The sequence below is a fragment of the Brienomyrus brachyistius genome, chromosome 1, assembly GCF_023856365.1.
Source record: "Brienomyrus brachyistius isolate T26 chromosome 1, BBRACH_0.4, whole genome shotgun sequence".
NCBI lineage: Eukaryota > Metazoa > Chordata > Actinopteri > Osteoglossiformes > Mormyridae > Brienomyrus > Brienomyrus brachyistius.
Genome location: NC_064533.1, coordinates 5,744,127 through 5,763,459, shown reverse-complemented (window position 1 = coordinate 5,763,459; position 19,333 = coordinate 5,744,127). Strand labels below are relative to the sequence as shown.

The window sequence follows — 19,333 nt, the reverse complement described above, 5'->3', positions numbered from 1 at the left end:
TAAATGAAACACAAAGCAACATCAATCCTGTATATTTTTTAATATTCACGTTTGGCACCGTAAATCTCTTCATACGGTTACATACTGCCGTGCTCTTCATTTAGTTGCACCTTTTCTGGGAAACATACAAAAAGTTACAGCACCTGAGCCCAGACCAGCCCTGGAAAATTAGTCTGAATGTCAAGAAGATCAAAGAAAATCAGAATAACATACTATAATTCAAATACATTTTAAAAACTGGCAATAATTTAATAACTGGTTGTAAATATAATAATGGGTTATTAATGCTACTCAAAAGAGGGTCTGTCTTCAAACATAAAGGCAGGTTTGTGCCTATTTATACTGGGTTAAAAGCACAGAAAATATCCATTGGTAATCCAGGCTTCAATGTAATGTAATTACTCAGTATTCTAACCAAACCTATAAAACTTGTAACGTCACCAAAATCTTGAAAGTATTTCTGTAATCCTTAATTTTTTTACCAAAACCATATCACTACAGATATTAAGAAAAACAATTTCTTTGGATAATACATAGCAAAATAGCACCATATTTTATACAGTTATAATAACATTATCTATAACACATTATGTTATATAAGTATGCTTCTACAAAAAGGCACACAGTGCATCAAGTACTTAAAAACAATTCTGATACAGACCTCAAAGTAGAATTACCCATCAGTTAATAATAATTGCTGGTTAAATTTAGCTGCTCAAATTTCACATGTTGGTTTCTTAAAGGAGAATTCCACCAGATTCGATTTAGCGTTCTTCAGAATTAATATTAAGATGTAATTATTTTTTCCCTGCTATGTGGATGATTGGCCTCTAGGTGGCAGTTTCTCTCCAGGGGAGAGCTCATCCTCTTTTAATCCTCATTCCAATGAATCCTGGGAACGTGACAATTTTACAAACAAAACTACAACTGCTTGAAATTTCTGGGAAAAAGAACAGGACTGGGAGTGATCTGAAATTTTCCAAGTGTTCTGGTGAGCTTGCTGTATATGCAGCGACGGTGCTCACCACCACTCATACCGCGCATTTCTGTGGGGCCCCTGAAATTGGGGGCCCCTGCTGGTCACAAATAGTCACTACAGTGGAGGGGGATGGTGACTTAGTGAGTGGGACCAAAAACCACGACCCCGTTTCTGCGTGAATGACAGTGTACGGCCAGGGCGTGTTCTGATTAAAATTTAAAAACAAAAGATTCATTTTTGGGTGGAATTCTCCTTTAAATTAAAATAGCTGCTTTACCTGTTAAGAACACTTAAAACCATATCAAACTTTGGTTCTAGCTAAAGGCTACCTGGATTTGTGAAAAGGATTATGCACGTTAGAAGGTAAATATGCATGATGTTATCAGTACATGTAAGGGAAGCGTTTAGAGACAGTGCAGCGCTTCTGTAAAAGCTCAGAAGGTTTCAGTAGTTAAAGACCGGAGAGCTGTTCTCTGTGGTTAGAGGTCACAGTGCTCACGGCTGTCGCTCTCTGCAGAAACGTAATAGCATGTATTCTGTACAGCTGCCTGTGCCGAATGCATCTACACAACATTACAGAATAAATATGGTCTAACATAAATATTTAACAGTCATAAAGTACATTTGCTGTTCTGTTTACATGCTTGTGAGTTAGAGGTAGGATTGGCGTGCACCTGCCGTCGAGCTCTGCGGCTCGGACTGCCCCGGGTTATCCGGACGGAAGAGTAAGTCATTCACCGTATCGACGAACACGCTTCAGTCTCTCCAAAAGAACTTGGTTAGTTTCTGCTTTCTGAGAATTCCTACCTGTCTCTCTTAAGCGGCTGTAAGGATGCTGATAGCCAACGACAGGATTTCGCATTGATGGTCTATAGCTTTGCATTCTAAACTATTTTAGCCTTTGAAATAAGGCAAGTCCCATTTGCTGTTAGTCTAAAACCTAGTATAATACAGGCAACCATGATCACGCGACACTTTCGGTATGTTAATCTGGGCACATGATCTCCTACAGCCAAGGTGAGCATTTTGTTATCGGTAATCAGAGAAAAACACACTGAGGCTATGCTTTTCTACATTAATGCGTACTTTTCGGTGTCAATAAAAAGAAATTTAACAGAGCTCCAGTGTATGGGAGTTTTGAAAGTTTTCAACGACTAAAATTCTTATTTTTCGGTTTATCGAATGTCAGACACACACATGACCCCTGAAGCTGAAAGGTTACTTGGTACGACAGCTTTGCAACACAACCACAGTGTTTCTCTTTCGTCAAAGGAAAAAGGACGTAAGAATGCATGAGTTACAGTGAAGCACACAGCGGCGATAAAGGCCCCAAGTCTGCTTCCTATATTCCGACGCACGAATACATTTGGTTCGCGTTACACTTGTTGAAAGGCAGGCCGGTGATTCTGGCAGAGAGCAGGGTCTGACCTGCGGTCTCCTGTAGGGCTTAGCTGCCAGAAATGGTCGCACAGTCCTGGGTACGAGAGCGAGTGGTTTCCGGGGAGAGTCTCGTGTCTTGCTCAGGAGTCGGGAGCCTGTCCCTCAGCGGACTTGCACGGGGAGGCCAGATTGCGACTGAGGGACGCATTTCCCGCAAAATCCGCCACAGCGTCCGTAAATCCTCACCCCGTCCTGCATGAGCGAGAGGGCAGGAGTTATGAGGGAGGGGGGCAGAACGTTGGCTGTGAAGGAACCGACTGGTGCCGAAATGCTGCACCGGGAATCAGGTGATGTAAAGAATCGCCCGAGCAGGAATTCGGCTGGGTTTTTAATGGCCACCAGAGGGCGCAGGTTCTCAGTGTTACACAGGTAGCATAGAGGTTAAGAATACAGCCTTTCTGCTTAAGCAGAAACACATATGCGGTAAAACATCTGGATGTTAAGAAAGGCACACATTTATCGGGATAAAAGAATGTGTAATGTTGCCCTAGAAAGTCAAACATGTTGGTGTCTGCCTTTCAAATCTACAGCTCAACACACCTTATCACTCTCTGAGAAATGATTTTGTGTCTCTGTGAAGCACATAGAGAAGCTCACACTGCATCATTACTCGGAGCGGCCGGCCTGCTCACCTCAGACCTGTGCACCTTAGCAGTGGCGTAATTACCCCTGGAGACCCACTTAGCCTCCTCCGCAATCTTCAGGCCGGTACCAGTGAGGTTGATGCTGAACTGACCCTGAGAAAACGGACTTCAGTTAACTCCAGACAACCGGAAACCACATCTCCTCTTCCCACACAGAGGGCACTCAGGAAATACAACATTACCTTAAATACAGCATTATTATCAAGAAGTATGCCTGGTGAAGGATTTTAGGTTTAGAATTACATGATTATCCAGTGAAGTCCAGTTAATAAAAAAAAAAATTCTGGAAAAAAAAGATAGTTGTTGTTCTACCTGTGGACACTTGGCGGCGCTGTAGCAATCTCCTGCGGTGCCGAAAGGCACAGCGTGACCTAGTGGCGTCTGGGAGAATCGCAGGTCCGTGGCTGCAACAGAGCGACAGGTGTTTCTAAGGACAGACAGACCTCTCGAGTACAGCTCAGGTCTCGCCTCCATGTGAGAATGCTGGGGATTATGGACACGATCTCACAACCAACATTTCACATCGCAAAAAGGCGCCTGCTGTTCTATTGCTGAACAAGATGCTTAACCTGAATTTCTCCAGTAAAATATCCACCTGTAAATCGCTATGGCTACAAGGTGTAATTTAGGAGACACTAACCTGTACTTTCATAGATACTGAAAGGTAAAATGTGCATTTTTGATTCCTAACTCTAACCGCAGTCTTGCCTAAATCCCCTGTTAAGCTGGAAACATGGCCCAAAATAAAACAGGATGGTAAATCTTTCACTTGGAATCGCTCCAGTCTGTGCCGAGAAGCATCTTGAGCTGGTTACGCTCAGCTGTGCTGGTGGTGCAGGGCCCTCGATGTCTTCGGAGGCTGTTGACAGCAGCCGCCAAGGCCGTCTGCATGACTGAAGGGGCCCAGCTGTTCCCAGGGACTCTTACTCTCCTTTGATATGTACGCAGTTAAGGGTGAAGTTTGGACTCCAGGCACAAGGTTATCCATTTACCTGGCGCCCCTGGTGCATTCTGGGAGATTAACACTAGAACCACCGTTTCCCATGCCAGTGATCGCCAAACTCCTTTAACCCCCAAGCAAGATATACTTCGCCGCACGCAGCCCTTTTTGTGCTAATATACCATTAGTGTTAATAACGCAGCAAATCTAACAACCTGAACCAAAAAACCATAATGTTCCTAATACAGCGGCTGCTCTGTCGCAGTAGTGAATCTAACAACCTGAACCAAAAAACCGTAATGTTCCTAATAGAGCGGCTGCTCTGTCGCAGTATGGAATCTAACAACCTGAACCAAAAAACCGTAATGTTCCTAATAGAGCGGCTGCTCTGTCGCAGTAGAGAATCTAACAACCTGAACCAAAAAACCGTAATGGTCCTAATAGAGCGGCTGCTCTGTCGCAGTAGGGAATCTAACAACCTGAACCAAAAAACCGTAATGTTCCTAATAGAGCGGCTGTTCTGTCGCAGTAGCGAATCTAACAACCTGAACCAAAAAACCGTAATGTTCCTAATAGAGCGGCTGCTCTGTAGCTGTAGAGAATCTAACAACCTGAACCAAAAAACCGTAATGTTCCTAATAGAGCGGCTGCTCTGTCGCTGTAGCGAATCTAACAACCTGAACCAAAAGCCATAATGTTCCCAAAAGAGTAGCTGTTCTGTGGTGAAATCATAAAGCTGGAAACGTTTCAAAGACACTATACATTTTATAAAATGTTGGGGAAATAGATGTAGTTCATGGGTGATTTCATGCTTGTAAAAGTTTTCGCTTAACAGCTTGATAAAGTAATGCTTTTTATACGAATAAACATTTAATTAAAAGGCATACATGGTGATTCATCAGGTGGGCTGTACTCAGGTGCCCAGTGAACCTATTGCAATTCTGCGGAGGATGGGATTTGAAGCGGTGGGCTTCTTGTCAAAGGCACCGACGCCTAATCCGTGGAACCACACACCACCTCCCAGTCCAAAGGGAGTTTGGGTCACAGGGACGCGGCAGAGAATGGACACATGGGAATGACTCACTGATTATCCGCATGGCACTGAGGTCAATCCGGACCTTGTGAAAAATGGTGTAGCCGGCTGCTGTGTAGTCATTGCTGCAGACGCAGTCCCTCCTTCTGCTGCCATTGAACGGACATTCGAATGGGTTCTGTAACCTAGAAATAGAGAAGCGATTAGACGTCACATGATAGGTCATGTGCTGCTTGAATGACACGACTTTTCATGCTTGTTGGATCACAGTTGGATCACAGTTGTGATACGGTGTCAATATGCTAAAATGCTAAATGTATTTATGCTTTATTTACTTAGCATTTTATCCAAAGCAACATATAATCGAGAAAGCATGGTTAACCAGTCCTTGGAGCGACTGGGGGGTGAGGGGCCTTGCTCAGGTGCCCCAAACTTGGGATTTGAACCAGCGACTTTCTGGTAACGGGCACAGCAACCTAACCAACAGAGTCTCACGCCCCTCAGGTAAACACATACCTGAACCCGTAAACCTCTGAGAAGTTGTCCATCTGACCACTGCGCAAGGTGACGTACTCCTTGGGAGCCTGGGACCGCATCTCCGCACAGTAGATCTGAAGGACGGACAGATACACAGTTGGCAAAGGACCACATGGAATGTCAGAGGGCGACGGGTGACACTTGGTGGCTCACGGCTCGAACCCGCCTACCTGGAGAATCCTCGAGCTGACTCTGAGATAATACTCATCATCCTTCTTCATGCTGCTTTTCTGCTGAAGCTCTTTGCAGCTGGTCAGCACGTCACCTGGAATAAAGAAAACAACGTATTTTCCGGCGGCTACAAAAAATGCTCTCGTTTTCCTCCACCAGGGGTCGTAAGCAGCCGCACACTTCCTGCCAAGGAGCTAAAGGCCTTGTTATTGAAGCTGGACTGGCATTAAAGCATAACTGACAAACCAGTAATCTGCTTCAAAAATAGCATCATGGCATGTATACATGTGAACACAAGCTGTTGGATCATGAACAAGATCCCTATTGGGTGATGAATTCATCACAGACATCCCAAAAATCCCAAAAATATCTCATCAAAAAAATCAGGCTGAACCTGGACCTTAAATAATTCCTTTTGGAAAGAAGAAACATTTCATTTCAAGAGGCACCCAGATTCACATTGAATCACATGACTTAATTAATTATTAAGTCCAAAGATTTTTCAGTGAAATTCAAGCTTTTATGGATCTTAACTATACAGTTTTTAAGCACAGGCTTGCAGCTTCAGTTAAGAGAGATATTTTCCAGCTGGGGGCAGGGTTACTGCTTCACTTCAAAGGGGGTGGGGGGGGGTAGTTACGGGACGTACATTGTCTCTCATGACAAGGGGCCTTAGGTTTGGGCATCTCCGCTGGATTGCAGCTCCAGGCCGGGAGGGCATTCTCAGTGAGACACGCTACCCGCCTGTCCCTCACTCCGTCTCCGCAGGTCTGGGAGCACTGGGGGGGCAGGAGAGGGATGGGTAAAAGGCCCAGACCAACAACCACGAGCTGGGAAACGTGGAAACACACCAACACTCGCACGCATGCACACACACATATGCACACACACACATGCACACACCTCACTCCAAGGGCCAACTGTCCATGAGGCAAATGCAGGGCACTCCGCCAACAGGCAGGGTTGCGTATCGGCAGGGTGGGGCCGGGGGCAGTCAGGGTGAGGCGGGGTCTGGACCGCATGCGAGGGGGGGTCCTCTGAAGAGTGCACCTTGGAGCAGATGACCATTCGCTGCTGGATGCCGGGGCCACAGCTGACTGAACACTACCAAAGACAAACACATGTTACTGGAAGAGTGCCCTCTGGTGGCCTGGAACTCAAGGTGCGCCTGATTGAAAGCTTCAAGGAACAGGAAACGTGGCCAGTAAAGCAGCAAGTTCCCTTCCACAGGCAGGTCCAGATACTGCTCAGCAAGCCACTGCTGATCCATGGGGAACTATGAAAAGCTTCAGTTACAGTCAATATCTGAAGTTATCAAACACTCCAGAATATTGCCTGTATAATGGGGTTGCTAGGCTCCAAGACCCCCCAGAGGAACTGGGGGCATAATGGAAGAATACGTTGTTTTTGTGTTTACTGTAGCTTGAGTCAGTAGCAATAAAAGCCCATGTGACACCTTAGGTGAGTCACCACTGGCGCCCCCTGTCTGTGACAAAGTGAAATTGGCTTGTTAAGTCAGCGTGCCCTGAGAAGATGGTACTCCAGGTGGCCGCCGACATCGCCCAACGGCTTGACTGGCACAGGCTGTAGTATAAATAGTCAAATTGCTCTGTTAAAGTGCAGGACCCACCTCAGACCAGTCTCCTGTCCTCCACGTGTACTGGCAAGGCTCCCGCCGGCAGGACTGGTGCTGCACGGGTTTGGAACCTGGGTCACAGAGGCTGTAGTGAGCAGACCTCCCAGCCTGGTCTATACACAGCACCTCCCTGCTCCTCCAACCCAAGCCACAGGTGACATTGCACTGCAGGGACAAGAGAACATGAGGCATTATCGTAGGGCTAAATCACCCACGTGCACAGAAATCCCCACTGGAGGCTGGAGGTCACATGGGTGCCTGATAAGATGCACCCCTAGCTACTAACAACTGCTGAGATGCAACACCATTTTACATTTAAAAATACAGAACCAGGAACTGGCCAGAGGGGGCAGTGTTGCCCCACAGCCAGTCAACCCCTCATGTAGCTCTGTCCCCTTCTGTTACTCAGCTGAGAGTGATACTGCTGGCTACCTCAACACGTCCCGGACTCAGACCATGCAGGCAGACTCCCAAATGCAGGACTCAAAGGGAACCAAACAGAAAAGAAATACTGTCTTCTTTTCATGTCTTGCATCACCTCTGTGGCACCACCCAGCATATCAGGCACAAGTTGAACATCAAAGATCAGCACCAGACCTCACCGTCACACACTGATGACATCATGAAAACCTTGAGCACCCCAGCAAACCAAAACACCATCAAACGTTCTAATTAAATCCCCTGAACCTGTCATTAACAGTACACTCGCAAGCGTCTGTTTGAGTTTAGAGTGCCTTTTTCGTTGTGGTTTGTTGGAAGGCAAAACACCTGCTAAGATGACAGCACTTGGTGGCATACTGAGTGGCATATTCAGTGCTTGGACCATGTTAAGCTTTTTGCGCTCTGAAGGGTGGATTTTTCCCCACATTGGGTCACGGTGCATTTCAGGAATTCTAGGACCATGTACTTGGCAGAGTTTTGCAGGAAAGCATGACCTACTCTCCTGAAGATCCACTACCATTTGAAGCCAGGAGGGGGCAGAGTGAGCAAAACAATCCACATGTGGGCCGGGCCAGGCCACGCCTGACCCCACTCACCTCCCGCCACTTGTGGACCATCCAGGTGTGGTGAGGGCAGCCCGAGCTGAGGCACGGCTGCGTGCTGGGGGGCCTTGTCAGAGGGTCACACAGATCTTCCCGGACACGTCCTGCGCCTCTCAGCCTGCAGTAGACCTCCCGAGCCTGGAGCCCTGCTCCACAGCTCACAGAACACTGACAACCGAACATAAAGAAATGGGTCAATTCTACCACTCAATAAATGTAGGAGAGAACCTGGCTTCCGATTGGCTGAGATGGCTGTACATATTCATTGGCTGAGATGACTACACTACGGCCATTGGCATGGATTAATAACAAATCCAAAAAACTTTTGCCGTATCACTAACGAATCCCATCTAGCTGGCCAGCTGGCTCCTGTTAATGTACCAAATGCTTTGATGCGTTCACATACCGGGAACTTTTTAAAAGATAAAGTTCACTTAAGATCTAGACCGCAGGGAGGGAAAAAAAAAATGATCAAGAGGTCCATCTCTTTGAACATCTTTCAATTTACCCATCATGATAAAGTAGTCACGTTTAAATCATGACAACAAAGGATTTCAGTGTGAAATTCATGCCCGACGTGTGAAGAGCCTGAGCAGGGCGAGAGGGAGAAGGCGCCAAACACCATACTGAACATCTGCTACTTCACAGGTGGATTTTCTTTCCTTCTTCCCTTAAGTTTTTTTGTAGTACTAAGAGAAACGGATGTTATCTGACCTCGAGCCGAAACCTACACAAAAAGAGGAGACGAATGAGCAGAAGCAGCTCGTCTTTTATCTTCAGGCGCCACGCAGAGACTTGGCAGAATTTGTAGAATGGAGCGAACTGCAATGTAAATCCAGGAAGGTCTTGAAGCTCTCTTTTTTAATGGGGGTGTCAGATCTGTCTACCGCTCACCACACCGGCCACATATGCGTGAGGTCTGAAAGCAAGGAGCCCGATGCACGTGGTTTTATGCGAGAAGCTCTCTGCCTCGGGGTGTGGAGAAGCTGCGCATGTGTGGCTGGATATGGAGGGAGGGGAACTGGGAACAGGCATGCAGAACGTGCTGCTCTGCCATGCTGGGTGGAGAGTGACCTTAAGCAAAAGGCAAGTTTGACTGTCACTCAAACTTTACTGCCATTTTAAAAGAACAACAGTCCAAAACAGTGATTTGTCTGAGACTTTAAAAATATATTTAATGCTTCTCCATGCTTCTCCACACTCGTGTATACGTACACGGAGACGTGTTCTCTGGTCAAGCCACCCACTATGCTTATGTAGACAATGTGTTGTATATATATATATATATATATATATATATATATATATATATATATATATAAATAATAATAATAATTATTATTATTATTCTGATATTCCCTGCACACGTACCACAGCTGTGATGCTTGTTTCTGTTTATCTATGTTTTACAAACTCAGAAAATCAGATCACGGGATTGCCAAATCTAGCTGGTTAGCTGGCTGGAGTGAGACTTTCGACTCCAGTTAAGTCTGCACTCAGATGCACACGCATTTGCATGCATGTAATAGTTTTGCTACCTTGCAAATAGTCTGTAGGGTTTGCAAAGTACCCCAGCGTTCGTCAAAAGCATCCGTGCTGATATTTAAAGAGGGCGCTAGCGAATCGATCATGCCCAGTGTGACCAGAGCTGCGCAAACATAAATATGGAGAGTAGGGGCGTTTGTCCATGGAGATGCACAATGGACAAAATGACAAAAAGGGGTTTTAAAAGCCTGTGTAAGGTGCAGAAAAAGTCAGTTATTCCATTTGTTACCGGTGCAGATGGAATGAAGCAGTTATGAAAAGTCATTCACTGGAATTCCAGACAGGGCTGCATTGTTAGTGCAGTGCTCTTGTTGAGCTACAGGATCACTCCAGCATCAGTAGCTGTAGCAGGTCCATCTGTGAGCACAGAACTGAAGGTACAGCATCATTAGCTGCAGCAGGTCCATCTGTGAGCACAGAACTGAAGGTACAGCATCAGTAGCTGCAGCAGGTCCATCTGTGAGCACAGAGCTGAAGGTACAGCATGAAGTAGCTGTAGCAGGTCCATCTGTGAGCACAGAACTGAAGGTACAGCATCAGTAGCTGCAGCAGGTCCATCTGTAAGCACAGAACTGAAGGTACAGCATCAGTAGCTGCAGCAGGTCCATCTGTGAGCACAGAACTGAAGGTACAGCATCAGTAGCTGCAGCAGGTCCATCTGTGAGCACAGAACTGAAGGTACAGCATCAGTAGCTGTAGCAGGTCCACCTGTGAGCACAGAACTCAAGATAGGATCCTTGGGACACTGAAAGGCCTAAAAGCTGATCTGACCCCCTGCCCACCCGAGTCCTTCTACCCTGTACCCCTCCTTCCTGGGCGGACAGGGGAGGGGCTCCCAATTTGCTGAGACTCCAGGTTTTGAGGTTCCTGCAGTTGTCAGGATGTTGGGATGTAAAACATGCCTTCACGCTCCAGTCATGGATTTCATGGATTATACTGGTATGCAGTGTGGGCCGATTGTTTCCAGACCCTGGCTGGGCCCCTCACTGGATGTGCGAAGCCACAGCAAGCCAAGGGGAGAACCGAGATGGCAAGATTTCTGCATCCAGTGGAACTTCATATTAAACTCCGATATTCATTGCGGTTGCAGTTTTATGATGATGTTTAAAGCCATGTGTGTTGCCACAAGGCATTTGCTCTTGCAATATTATTGCAAATCAGTAGGACCTCCTGCCCGGGGACTGCAATGGTGAAGCACTTCATGATCTATGGCTATTTGAGCCCCACCGCTGCTGCTGGGTCAGCACAATTAATTCATTTAATTAGTTAAATAACCCAATAAGGTAAATGGTGTTTGTGTGCTCTGTGATGGGTTGGCGCCTCATCTTGGACTGTTCCCTGCCGTGTGCCCGTAGCTTTGGTGATAGGCTCCGCACCTCCACAACAAGGCATAGAACAAGTGGTTACACACAATGGATGGATGGATGGATGGAAGTCAATGAGGTACTGAGTGAAGCACTGGTACTATAGAGTCAAAAACACACAGATGTATTGAGAGGCTGCTGCAAATACCGAAGAGACTTCAGGAGAGATTCTGCTCAGAGCCTAAGATCTTCAAGGGTCACCTCAACAACAAGCACCTGCTGGTCACGATGGCTTCTTCAAACAGTGGCAAAACATGCCTGTCGTTCAGTGACCGGGCTTTAAGGACATCAGTTAAAGGCACTTTAGTTAGAATAAAGCATCCAATGGCTTCTACGTACCATGGCCCAGCGGTTGGCCTTCCAGCTGGGGCATCTCTGCGCCCGGCAGGCCTTCCGGGTGCGAGGGCGCGGCTGATGGGCGCACTGCTCTGCCGGCACCTCCGTCTGCCTCTCGTCTATGCAGGTCACGTCACGCTGCTTGGTCCCTCTGCCGCAGCTCGCTGAACACTGCGGGTGGCAGGGATCATAAAACCGGACCGATCATTCCAATTCCCAGACCCCCCCCAAGCAACATGTCCAAATCCAAAACCAACCTGTCCAAAGCATGGCACAGAAATACGAGGAATAAAAAAAATTATCATCATTTAAATACTGCTGGCCATACTACAGTAGTAATTCTATGTGATTCATGGGTTTGGAGATTGTCAACCAGTCCCCCAGAGGTGAGGACCAACAGAACTGCCTTCTGAGAAGAGAGGCTTTGTATATTTTCACCATGAATACAGTTATGACGAATGGGATGAATCGGGTTATCGGATTCCTGTGATTTTAATTTCCCGTTTATTTATATGATGTATATTGTGTGTGCGGATGAACTGGTACAAACATATTTGTGCTATATCTCGATGTCATTACACTGATCCAGTGTAAGTTTGCTTTGTTAGATTTGGCGCCGTGCACTGGGGATGCCCTGCATGACACCTGCTGAATCATCATTGGCCGTCCTGCAGGATGTGGTCATGAGTGTGGCTGTTTGAAATTTGGAAGCATATATTGCCATTGGCCGTCTTAAGAAGGCATGCAGCTGTGTATATTCAAAGACCCAACTGGATTACGCAAAGTGTAACCTTTCTCCATTTGTTAATTTACGAATTCAATAGCTCAATAAATCTTTATATGGCTTTTCAATTACTGCCCCCAGTCATAATACATTTCACACATATAAAATATAACTTGGGCTTTTGTTATTGCTATAACAATCAACAGCATATACACAAAAACAATTATCAGTATATAAACAAAAGGTGAGGAATACATGCAATCCTGGGGGACTGTTCCACAAAGCAGGATTTCTCAGTTAGCTGGGTTAAATTAAGCTAGAATACATGATTGTCCAATAAAGGTTTAGGTAAGGAGTATTCCTATTGGACGATCATGACTTCTAGCTTAACTGAACCCAGCTAACTGATAAATCCTGTTTCATGTAACACCCCCCAGTTAAGCGATGACGAAGCAGTATTGGTATCTTTAGCACAGAACAGTGCGTCTGCTGTAACCTATCGATCCCATTAAGAGACCCAATGAACATGTTTAAGAAGCCCCATTTATAAAAGATGAAAATATCACTTTTGCACAGAATCTGTTTCCAATAAGTGCAAAAAGCTTCTTCTGCTGCCTTCACGCAGGGGGCAGAGAGCATGCCAGACAACATATCGAGATGCACCCATTCCCACTCTCCTTGTCTCTCCAAAATCTACATACTTACTAACTGCATCAGAACGCAGTGTCATAAAACCCCAGCAATTTGTATGCGCAGAGCCCAATTTAATTTATCTGCATTTTTGAACGCAGATAATAAACATAATATATCGTCGCTCCACTGAAATGCTGTCCAGATGTTGCACGAACATGGAGAAATGCTTCTGCTCTCATTCCATACAGAACGGAACTGGCTGGATCGCAGACCTGAGTTTTATCGCACGTAAACTATCTCAAGCTAAAACGGGATGTAAAAGGTCCACGTAAAAGCAGCCCAGGTGAAACACTGGTTTGGTTGGGTAACAGATGGTGTAGTTACAACGTTACAATGTTTTTAATTCAAAATGTTTGTTTTCGCCATTTCCTGTTTTGACAAGCGAATGGCTGAAAATGATTGCTGATTAATAGCCCCCTCCAGGGGCCCCAATCCGCTTCCCCAGGAAGGGCCCCCAGTGTTTCCTGCTGCACACCCGCTGGTACTTGAGCGCCCGCTGTGTGTCTCGTGGAGGCAGTAATTATGCCGGCATCTTAAACACCCCCATGGTCGGCATGTTTTCAACATCAAAGCGACCCTGAGAGACTGATCCAAGCCCAGATAAGCCTTAAGTCGGGCCGACGATAAGGCTTCACTCCCGACGTGTCAGGCAGACAAGAAGCACAAAGCCTCCGTACAGATGGTTTGGCTGGGTGGGGCGGAGAGGGGGAGCAAACAAATTGTGGCCATATGACTGGCATGCGTTCCACAGACTAAAATCAGCAAATCAGCAGTGGGGGCGGGGGGGGGGGGGGGGGGGGGTTCTCCAGGAAGGCCACCCTCCCCCCATCCAGTCCACGATCTCCTCAGATGTTCCTCAGCGAAGGCTGGGGATAGACGTCTAACAGGAGCTGGAGCGGTCAGCCTCTCCTCGACGGTACACGAGCTGGGAGTCCTCATTCGCGGCCCTGGGGTCACCCTGAACCCCGCGCCTTGCGTCCTGATCGCCGAGCTCAGCCTGCCAACCTCACACCTGCCCCACGTCGGACCGGTTGCTGACCAGCATCCCAAAAGGTACGATTCAAATTTCCTACACTGACAGCTGTCCTGTTTTTCCTATGCAAAATCAAATGATCGATTTTATTATTATTATTATTATTATTATTATTAGATGCATGTAAATGTGAACAGTGTCACAAATACTGGACCTGCATCAAAACTAACTGCGGTAAAATAGAAAATAGATATCTGTAGTATTCACATAGAAATCTGTAGTATTCACATAGAAATCTGTAGTATTCACATAGATATCTGTAGTATTCACATAAAAATCTGTAGTATTCACATAGAAATCTGTAGTATTCACATAGATATCTGTAGTATTCACATAGAAATCTGTAGTATTCACATAGAAATCTGTAGTATTCACATAGATATCTGTAGTATTCACATAAAAATCTGTAGTATTCACATAGATATCTGTAGTATTCACATATAAATCTGTAGTATTTACATATAAATCTGTAGTATTCACATAGATATCTGTAGTATTCACATAGATATCTGTAGTATTCACATAGATATCTGTAGTATTCACATATAAATCTGTAGTATTCACATACATATCTGTAGTATTCACACTATTGCATCACAACTGGCAACATTATGCCCATGGATTTACTGATGACAGACTTTTTTTTTTTACTTGAACCTTAAAAATAAGAAGAAAGACACTCGTTCTGTGTTCATGGTTATCAGGGTACAGTCAGTTTAGTACATTATACATGTTGCATTTCACATATAGATTTGAAGAAATTAATAATGTTGTCACTTGACAACTCATTTCTGTTTTATGTTTTTTTGAGTTGAGGAGTGAAAGAAAAAACACTGAGAATTTTACGATGGTCCTTGTTGCGACATTTCGACTTTACAATGGGTAAATGTTTTTTCACTTTCAGTACATTAATCAATAAATTACATGAGATATTCAGCATTTTATTATTAAAAAAGTCTTTGTGTTAATAATTTTGCCCAACTGTAGGCTAATGTAAGGTAGGCTAGGCCAGGCTATGACATCTGTTAGGTTAGGTGTACTGTATTAAACTGCATTTTCGCCTTACGATATTTTCGCCTCATGATATTTTCGCCTTACGATAGCTTAATCAGAACGTAACCCCATTGTATTCTGTGGCGATGTTGTATTGTGATACAGGGCTATAGCCAGAGTTACAACAATCGGACATAAGGCAGGAAGGTGACATTCATCATGGTCTCTTCTAGCAGAAGACCAGACGACTTCATGGAGTAAGTCTGCCAGACAGTCCTGCCTCAGGTAAACAGATACTTGAGGTATCTTTACCTAAAGTGGTGCTGTGTCAAACTTAAATAAGTGTAGCAAAGACAGTGCAAGTACAAAGTCAATAATTTTAATATTGGGTGTAAATTTAGCCTCTTGATACCACGTTCACTGGAAGCGAACAGCAGATCCGGGTTCTTCAGCACCCTGTGTGTGTGATCAGGAAACTCCTAGTCAGAGCTGTGTACATACACCCCAGCAGTGCCTTTCATTAACGTGCTGTTAAAGCATGACTGTCATATCGGAAAAGCATGCATTCTGTCCCTCGGAACAGGTGTGTGACTAGCATTACATCTCTGAACCAAGACAGTATTTACTCAGCTTTGACTACCAGGTAACAGGACGTTTTCCCCAAGGGACGAAATCATCAATTCTAAGAAAGCCTAGTCCGTATCCCCCCAGTTTGATTGCTGCCCTCCATTTTCACCCTCAAAAATCTTGAGAACACATGCTAGCTGAAAATCCCTGCAAAGATAAATGACCCCTGGGTCTTTGTAAGCCCCCTTCCGCTGTGTCTGTATGTATGTCTTGGATTTTGCTGTGTAGATTTGCTACAGGAACTACAGTTTCCTTCCACACTCCAAAGACGTGCTGTTAAGCTAAGCGGTGCCACTGAATTACCCTGTGCTGTATAACTGTGATGGTCTTGTGATGGACTGGCATCCCGCCCAGGATGTACCCCAGTTATGTGCCCTATGAAGCACTGGCAACTGGCCCAGGATGTACCCCAGCCTTGTGTCCTGTCCTCCCTGGTACAGGCTCCAGGCTTCCAGATGGTAACATTAACCAGGAACTGACCAGGTGGTTGGAAGATGCTTGGAAAGACGGATAACCGGTATCAATGTTGGTTTCCAAGGCTACTTCAAACAATCTGGAAAACCTCCATCATCTACTTTGCACTGAAATAGACATACTCCCAGGTAATGCTTGTTTAGGGAATTCACACAAGAAGGCATTTTGTTCTACCAACCCATGCAGAAAAAATATTTATCTCAATCATTAATCAAGAGAGGACCCCTTACTGTACTCCGGAAAGTCCATAAAAGCTGACATGTAACTTAGAAAAGTCAGTACCTTCGCTCTCTCCAGCGACAAAGTAAATGCGTCTCAACTCTTGTAGTGCGACAAGCAGAGCATTGTGCTAACACCACAGGTTCTGTGTTCGAATCCCAGGGAGCGTACATAAATTATGACCCTTCCCTCTACTGTAAGCTGCTTTAGATCAAAGCATAAACTAAATACATCAGAGAATAATCAGTATAGCGAAGTGATTTTAGAATGAGGAACTCAGAGATACACAAACGTCTTGATAAAGAGATGAAACACACAGTCCTCCTAATTCTTACAATGAAATGAATCTGCTCTTCATCATAAATATATTTACTTCACAACCTCCAAAGCCACATTCTGACACATGTCCTGTTGTCCTTTTTCAAGGCTGGGAACAAATTTATCCAGACTGATGTATATTCAAAACTAATCATTGCTGTGTAAAATGTTACAAATGTCAAAATTCCCACTCGGTCAATATGATGATTTACTGCATTGTAGCAGCTAAGATCCAGAATCCATCTGTCCCTGATTAATGAGCTGAATAAATAAAGGATTTGCTCTCGCTCTCCTAAAATCCTGACAAAAAGCACATGTGTGGCTCCATTCACATTGGGGGAGTTCTGGAGAACATGCAACTGCAGCGGAGCAGAAGCGGACATCATGACCCCTATCTGACCCCCAGGTAAGCCCTACATGTCATGCGGAGTGAGCACATGGGCCTCGTTTGAAGGGCCACATAATTTTATGACCGGTCCGGTCTTTTCCAGCACAAACCCCAAGATCTGCAGGATACAGCAGGACAATTTACCCCAATTTAAGTGTAAAGAACAGTAAATCTTCAAATGTAATTTCGATCATAAAGATGTACAGCGTGATACAAACGCAACAGACCTGCACCTGGCTAATGATGAGATCAAACGGGCTAAATCAGAAGCAGGTGGATGCAGAGAAGACATGCAAGGATTAGGGAGTCCAGCGCGGTGAGTCAGGACCGGAGCGAATGTCCTCATCACTGCAGCAACGACGACCTTTGATAGTTTGCCAAAAGTGAGGTGAGAGTAGCTAGAGTGAAAAATGAGGCTCCTGGCTGTAAGCAGCGGGGGACCAGGATCAAACGCACAGCGGGAACAGGAAGTGTGACACTGCAGGAAGCGGAAAATGCAGTGCAGATGCCGCCATTTTCAGCTGAGAGCGGCGACAGCGGGACACATATCATGCCTGTATTTGGTCTTTGGGTGGTAAGTGGACAAAGTTAAATTATAAGAAAGGCTCTTTGATGTTCTTTTAGGTCACAGTACATTAGTGATATACAGAACTGTGCAAAATTTATAGGCATTCATAGAGAATGATGTTTAAAAGATGTTATATTGGTGTATGGGGTAGCATGGTGGTGCAGTGGTTAGCACTGTTGCCTCACACGTCTGGGACCCGGGTTTGAGTCTCTGCCTGGGTTACATGTGTGCGGAGTTTGCATGTTCTCCCCATGTCGTCGTGGGGTTTCCTTGCTAAGGCTAATTGGAGTTACTAAATTGACCGTAGGTGTGCCTGTGTGAGTGAATGGTGTGTGAGTGTGCCCTGCGATGGGCTGGCCTCCCATCCTGGGTTGTTCCCTGCCTCGTGCCCATTGCTTCCGGGATAGGCTCCGGACCCCCCGCGACCCAGTAGAATAAGCAGTTTAGAAAATGGATGGATGGATAGATGGCTGGATATTGGTGTATAACTTTGTCAGTCACAGTGTGTCATCTTAACCTTCTCATCAAAGCCACCATCCAACACACCCATGTATGTTTGTATCTTCCAGTAGTACACCTCGTATGACTAATCTATACCTCATTTTTTAAAATGAGTTAAATTGATTAATTAATTGGACCTGTGTCAAAATTGGTGAAATGTACAGAATGGCTGGGGTGTCCCTGAATAGGGAGCTGAAGCGCAGCTCTTATTGCCAGGACAGACGGAGATATCAGTCAGTTTTTAGGAAAAGAAGAAATTACTGTCAGTTTATATTGTGTTATTCTTTATATATATATATATACACACACACACACACACACACACACACACACACACACACACACACACACACACACATATATATATATATATATATATATATATATATACACACACACACACATATATATATATACACACACACATATATTCTTATGTTAAATTGTGTTTTTTGTTCTGGACAACAGCTTTAAACGTGTCCTTTGACTGCCAAAGTCTTTTGCACAGTATTAATTACACAATAATATTCACATAACACTTTAAACAGAATAATATACACACAAGGAACAACAAAGGACAAGAATTTGGTTCTCTGCTGCCTATTAAATGAATTCATAATATTGATTAGTGATAATAAATAACGGCCTAGCATTTTATTAAATATTTTCTACAACAATATACTGATTGATTTTTACCTGTATGAGCAACAGTGATTACGATAGTTAATTAATTATAGTTGTTGTCAGGGATACATTTTTGGCTCTGCCGCTGTTTGGTAAGGTGTTAAAGGGAGACATGAAGAAAATTTTGAACATACAAAACAGACCAATCCAAATTCAGATACGGAAATCTGTTGTTACAGGAAATGGTAAAATTAAGTGTCATTGGAGGCTCTACCCCTGTTCTGGCTATTTGATTGGCAGCCATGAAGGAACAGGAATAATTACAGGAAGATTCAGGAGACCCCAGGAGCACCAGCCCCAGCTGAAAGCCGATTGGCCCCCGGCCCTGTCACTCACTGATTTAAAACATTGGCTAATGGGAGACAGGTCACACACACACACAAACTACTGCACACATGGCTTTGCATGACAGGCTGAAATCTGTGCAACACGAAGAGAACATG

The 19,333-nt window shown here is 44.9% G+C and overlaps 1 protein-coding gene and 1 long non-coding RNA gene across 2 annotated transcripts in view; one reads left to right on the top strand and one right to left on the bottom strand.

Moving 5' to 3' along the window:
- Positions 1-25: 25 nt before the first annotated feature.
- LOC125712710 (A disintegrin and metalloproteinase with thrombospondin motifs 20-like) overlaps positions 26-19,333 on the bottom strand; it is a 66,131-nt gene continuing 46,823 nt past the window's right edge. The window contains 11 exon segments of the mRNA XM_048983115.1: positions 26-2,611; positions 3,052-3,156; positions 3,376-3,467; positions 5,088-5,221; positions 5,553-5,647; positions 5,744-5,838; positions 6,394-6,523; positions 6,648-6,848; positions 7,375-7,545; positions 8,418-8,591; positions 11,672-11,839. Of these exon segments, the coding sequence (XP_048839072.1) occupies positions 2,522-2,611; positions 3,052-3,156; positions 3,376-3,467; positions 5,088-5,221; positions 5,553-5,647; positions 5,744-5,838; positions 6,394-6,523; positions 6,648-6,848; positions 7,375-7,545; positions 8,418-8,591; positions 11,672-11,839 (1,455 nt within the window). The 3' untranslated portion in view covers positions 26-2,521.
- LOC125713318 (uncharacterized) lies at positions 13,924-17,047 on the top strand. Its single transcript, XR_007383560.1, has 4 exons — positions 13,924-14,138; positions 14,935-15,000; positions 15,345-15,396; positions 16,179-17,047. It is a non-coding gene; the product is annotated as an uncharacterized LOC125713318 (long non-coding RNA).